The sequence below is a fragment of the Charadrius vociferus genome, unplaced genomic scaffold (genome assembly GCF_000708025.1).
Source record: "Charadrius vociferus isolate BGI_N301 unplaced genomic scaffold, ASM70802v2 scaffold933, whole genome shotgun sequence".
Classification (NCBI taxonomy): domain Eukaryota; kingdom Metazoa; phylum Chordata; class Aves; order Charadriiformes; family Charadriidae; genus Charadrius; species Charadrius vociferus.
Window position 1 is genome coordinate 77,368 of NW_009647586.1, and position 4,411 is coordinate 81,778.

At 52.6% G+C, this 4,411-nt stretch overlaps 1 protein-coding gene across 1 annotated transcript in view; it reads right to left on the minus strand.

The window, feature by feature from the left end:
* Nucleotides 1–4,411, minus strand: part of ARID3B (AT rich interactive domain 3B (BRIGHT-like)) — a 41,941-nt gene that overhangs the window by 5,225 nt on the left and 32,305 nt on the right. Inside the window, exon 8 of the mRNA XM_009880969.1 lies at nucleotides 4,197–4,325. Within this exon, the coding sequence (XP_009879271.1) occupies nucleotides 4,197–4,325 (129 nt within the window). The remainder of the gene's footprint in view (nucleotides 1–4,196; nucleotides 4,326–4,411) is intronic.

Genomic DNA, 4,411 nt, shown 5'->3' on the forward strand with positions numbered 1-4,411 from the left:
AAACTAGTAGCAAGGCTGCTGCAGCTGTTTGGTGAAAACATCGGATCTGAACCCATTTGGAGCACACGCACGCGCACACACACAACGCAGCGGCCAAAAGGACTTGGTGTGACATGTTCACATTCACTTTGGGAGCCGAGCAGACGCGCAGCCTTCCCCCCCCTTCCCCTTTTCCCAGCTCACGAGCTTTGTGCCTTCCCAGCATAAACTGGGATCTGCTGGAAGAGGATGAGCAGAGGTTTGGTTTTGTGGTTTGTTTTTTTTGTTTTTTCCCCAGGTGGGCATCAAACCCACCTGGCAAATCTTCCCCCCCCCAAAAAACCAACCCCAGGAGCATGGAGGCTGCACAAAAGCAAGCTGGGGGCTTTTTTTTTTTTGTTTGGTTTTGGTTTTTCTTTTTTTTTTTTGGCTGCTCGCTGCGAAACCTTTCGCTGGTCTGGAGTTGAAAAGAGTATTAGCCACACTGCAAAGCGGAGCACTTCACACAAGGAACAGTCCTACCCGCAGTATCAAAACCCCTGAGTAACTATACAATCGAACACGGTCGAGTGAAATGAAGCGGAGCCGGGGAAAACAGAGGTGCCGGGGGAAGAATCCACCACCCTGGCTCAGCTTTCCCTGGCTCCCGGCTCCTCCGCCCCGCCTCCGCTGCTGGTTTCCGTAACCCTGTCCCCAAAAACCTGGCAGCTCAGTAGGAGACCTGGAGCTCAGCAAAACCCACGCAATTAAAGCCAACCGCCAGTATCAAAGCCGGGCTTAGGGAAAAGGGTTACTCTTCACAGTCTGAATAGCTGGTCCTTGGCACCGCACGCCGAGAAAGGACCAGTTTTATTGTTGCAGCTTATTTTTTTTTTTTTTTTTTAACTGAGGTATCTGTTACACATCCCGACTTGATTCTTTCCCTGAATTGGATACAAAAACAATCTGTTAGTCCCTGTCTATTTCCAGTCTAGTTGTGTAAAGCTTATAAACATTAATACTCTAGTAGTGTCAAAGCTGTTTAGCAGTTCAGTGATTCGAGTGCCTTTCTGTGCAAGAAAACACAATGTTAGCATGTGATACATAAGCAAACCCACCCCGTTACTAACCTCTGCTCCCCAGGACCAGAGAAGAAAGCATAAGGAAAAGCAAGAAGTCCCCCAGTCCCACACATAGGAAACAGCCCCCCAAACCCACCCCCAAATAAAAAAAAAAACCACCCAAAACAACCAACCAACCGAAAGAAAACAAAAAAGGGGAAAAAAAAATAAAATACAATATCCCAATCTGAATGAGCCCCCGAGTCGGGAAAATCCCCTCCGAGCCTGCGAGGATGAAATGCCGTGGAGGTCTGCGGGATCACACGTGGGGAGAGGGGGTGTCCTTCCTCCAGCCAAAAGCAGGCGGAGGTGGGACGCGGCGGAGCAGCATCGATCTCGGGACACGTGCATTCTCGCCCGCTCGCCCTTTTCCTCCCACCGGGTCCTCCCGATGTTGGGCAGGGGGCGAACTCAGGCTGTAATGGATAAACTAATGTATAGAGAGTGCGGAGCCTCTCGCGACGAGAAGGGTTGAGACGAGAGGACTCAGCTCTCCAGGACAGAGCAGCAACGCAGCTGAGGAGATGAAAAAGGAGAACCTGATATTTGAGAGTTTAAAGGATTATTCATTTTGTTTTCCATGTCGATTTTTAAGCCCCATCCTCAGGCTGCTGACAGGGCTTGTGGGTTTTTTTTTTGGTTTTTTTTTTTTCAAGCTATGCTCTTTTTCAGTAGTATAAAATAACAGCTTCGGGGAGCAGGACATCCTGGGAGCACAGGGACCGCGCCACGGCTGACCAGAGGTATTAAAAGGAGGGCTCCTAAGTCTCCCAGAGCGCCAGGACAGGCTCAAGTTGCTCGGAGTATGGCAGAAACGCCCGGGCAGGGAAGGACAGACCCCTCCGGGCTGAGCGGCGCAGGAAAACACAGCTCGAGCATCCTCTGCCACCCAGAGCTGAACACTCCCACCAGCTCAGCTCACCCGCGGGAGCGGATAAAAGGGAACCTTCCGCTTCTCATACTGGGATGACACACGGCAACTCACCCACCAGCAAACTGGTTTGTAGGAGGCTGAAGCTCTGGAGGCATAAGGTGGCTTTCGTTTGGGTTGTCATATATCTGCTGGCTCGGGTGGTTGTTACGGGGGGACCTACGCGCAGGTGAAAAAACTAGAATGACTTCTTTTGGTGCCTCTTACAAAGGTCACCCAAACACAGCTTAGTCCTGGAGCGCAGACAGAACGAGACGTGTCTGGGATGAAGTCCCAGCAGAGCCGAGGAGGTGGCTGGGTGCCGCGCCACGAGCCCACGCCGTGCTTTCGGCCATCAGCCACCACTTCCCCGGGGAGAGGTCCGGCCGCTCTGCAGCCCAAGCAGCGCCGTCACCTCCCAGCTGCACTAAGCAGCTTTTAAAAAAGATCCCGGAGCTTGGAAAAAAAAATATAAAAAAAAATAGGGACTTCAGAGACACCCTGATGTCCAAAATGAAGGATCTGCTAAGTCAGCAGCTGCTCTTGCACTCTTTTCCTATCTCTACCCGTCCTCCGGCGTCAATGCACGTGTCCTGGGATGATGTTGTTCAGCTTGTCCCCTGTCAGCCTAAAGGATGGGGAAACCGCTGCCTCTTTGCTCAGCTTTTCTTTGTCTTTGGTGATACAATTAAAAATAATAATAAAAAAAAATAATAAAGACAACGTCAGCAAACCCACATATAAAAAAGAAGCGATAAGATATGCCAATACTTCCTGAAGAGGTTAAAAAAAAAATAAACCACCCCAAAACAAACAAAAAAAAAAATAAAACCCCAACAACAAGTACATATCTGAGGTATTTCATCTGCTCAAAAAAACCTGACTTGGGCCCGGAGGATGGGAAGGACGTCACCAGGGCAGGATGAAATGGTGCTAATGGTGCCTGGACCTGATCTGCGGGCTGGGGAAAGCAGGCGGGGGACAGGGGACAGGCCAAGCAGGAGGAGAGAGAAGACAGAATGAGGCCACCTGAGCAGGAGCCGAGTTCGGGCAGTCACCGAGCCAGAGCCGTGGCCAGCCTGCGGCTGCTTTCAACCCGAGGTTTGAGGGGGGAAAAAGGGAGGAAGGGCTCGATTTCCCTTTCCCTCCTTCCACCCAGGAGAGCAAAAGGTCTTACTCCACTGAGAGGGCGCCGCTTGCTTTCTGCTCACGCACAATTTGAAGGGGACGGGGCAGCCGTAGGCTCGTTCAGAGACGGAGGAAAAGACGCGCCTGTAACCTTAACCGCGACACCTACACCCGCCCCACAGCCCCGCTGAAGTAGATTTCGCTTATCGCCTCCTGTTTTCTCAGCGCACGGACGCGGAGCGCTTCCGCCGAAAGACACCTTAGGAGAAGGAAGTCGCTCCAGGAAGCTCAGCTCAACCTAAAGGACAGCCCTTTTCGTCTCAAGGGGGCAGAGGATGGAAACGGCGAGCCGAAAGAAGTTGAGGCTGTCAGGGTAAATGTTAGTGGGATGAGTTCCTCAAGGAGAGAGAGAGAGAGAAGGTCGAGGGCATTTAAAACTTGGCTGAAAGCTTGAAGAAGGCAACAGTAAGGGAGAGGGTGGCACCAGCCATGAATGAAGCAGCTGATGGAGAGGTTAACATCTCTATGGGTCAAATGTAGCGGTGAGAAAGTCTTTCCCCTCTTGCCAAGACCTCAGAGAGGAGGGAAGGAGGCTCAGAAGCCGAGAGCACGTGTTTTAGGGGAGGACATACCAAGACCGGACCACGACAGAGCCAGAAGGAAAGCGAGGAAGCTCGCCTGCTCTGCAGCCGCACGGCCTTCTGCAGCACAAGCCACGGGAGGAGAGGGGCAAGGCACCCCGCCGGCTCTTGGGATTGTCGACACAACAATGTTGTTTTGTGGAAAGAGTCCTTGTGGCTACTGGTTGGAGGAGAACATCCCCCCCCTCCGGCCCTTCTCCCTGCCCCAGCTCTTTCCACCTGCCTTGGTGACGTCTCAGCCATCTCAACCCGCAGCTCCTAGAGACGATCCCTGATTGAAAACCGCCAGGCATGTGTCCATCGTGTCCCCCCCCACCCCTCCATGTCCCACCCCCCAACAGGAACGCAGCAAACCCTGGGAGGAGGAGGAGGAGGAAGAAAATAAAAAGCAAAAGGGAGGAAAGGAAGGGGAGAACAAAGAAAAAAGGCCGGACAAACAGACGATGAAGAAAAACTCGCTGGCATGGAAAGGTTTCAGCATCAGCATCATCATCTTGCCGTTGGCCAACCACAAAAGCAGGTTCCTTGAGATGAGGTAATCCGTGTGACTCCTTCCCGGCTCGCTCCCTGCCCAGAGCAGAGAGGAAGAGCTGCCGGAGGCCAGTGTGAGAGACAGCAGGCTCGGCCGGCCATCAGAGAGGCCCGCCGGGGGA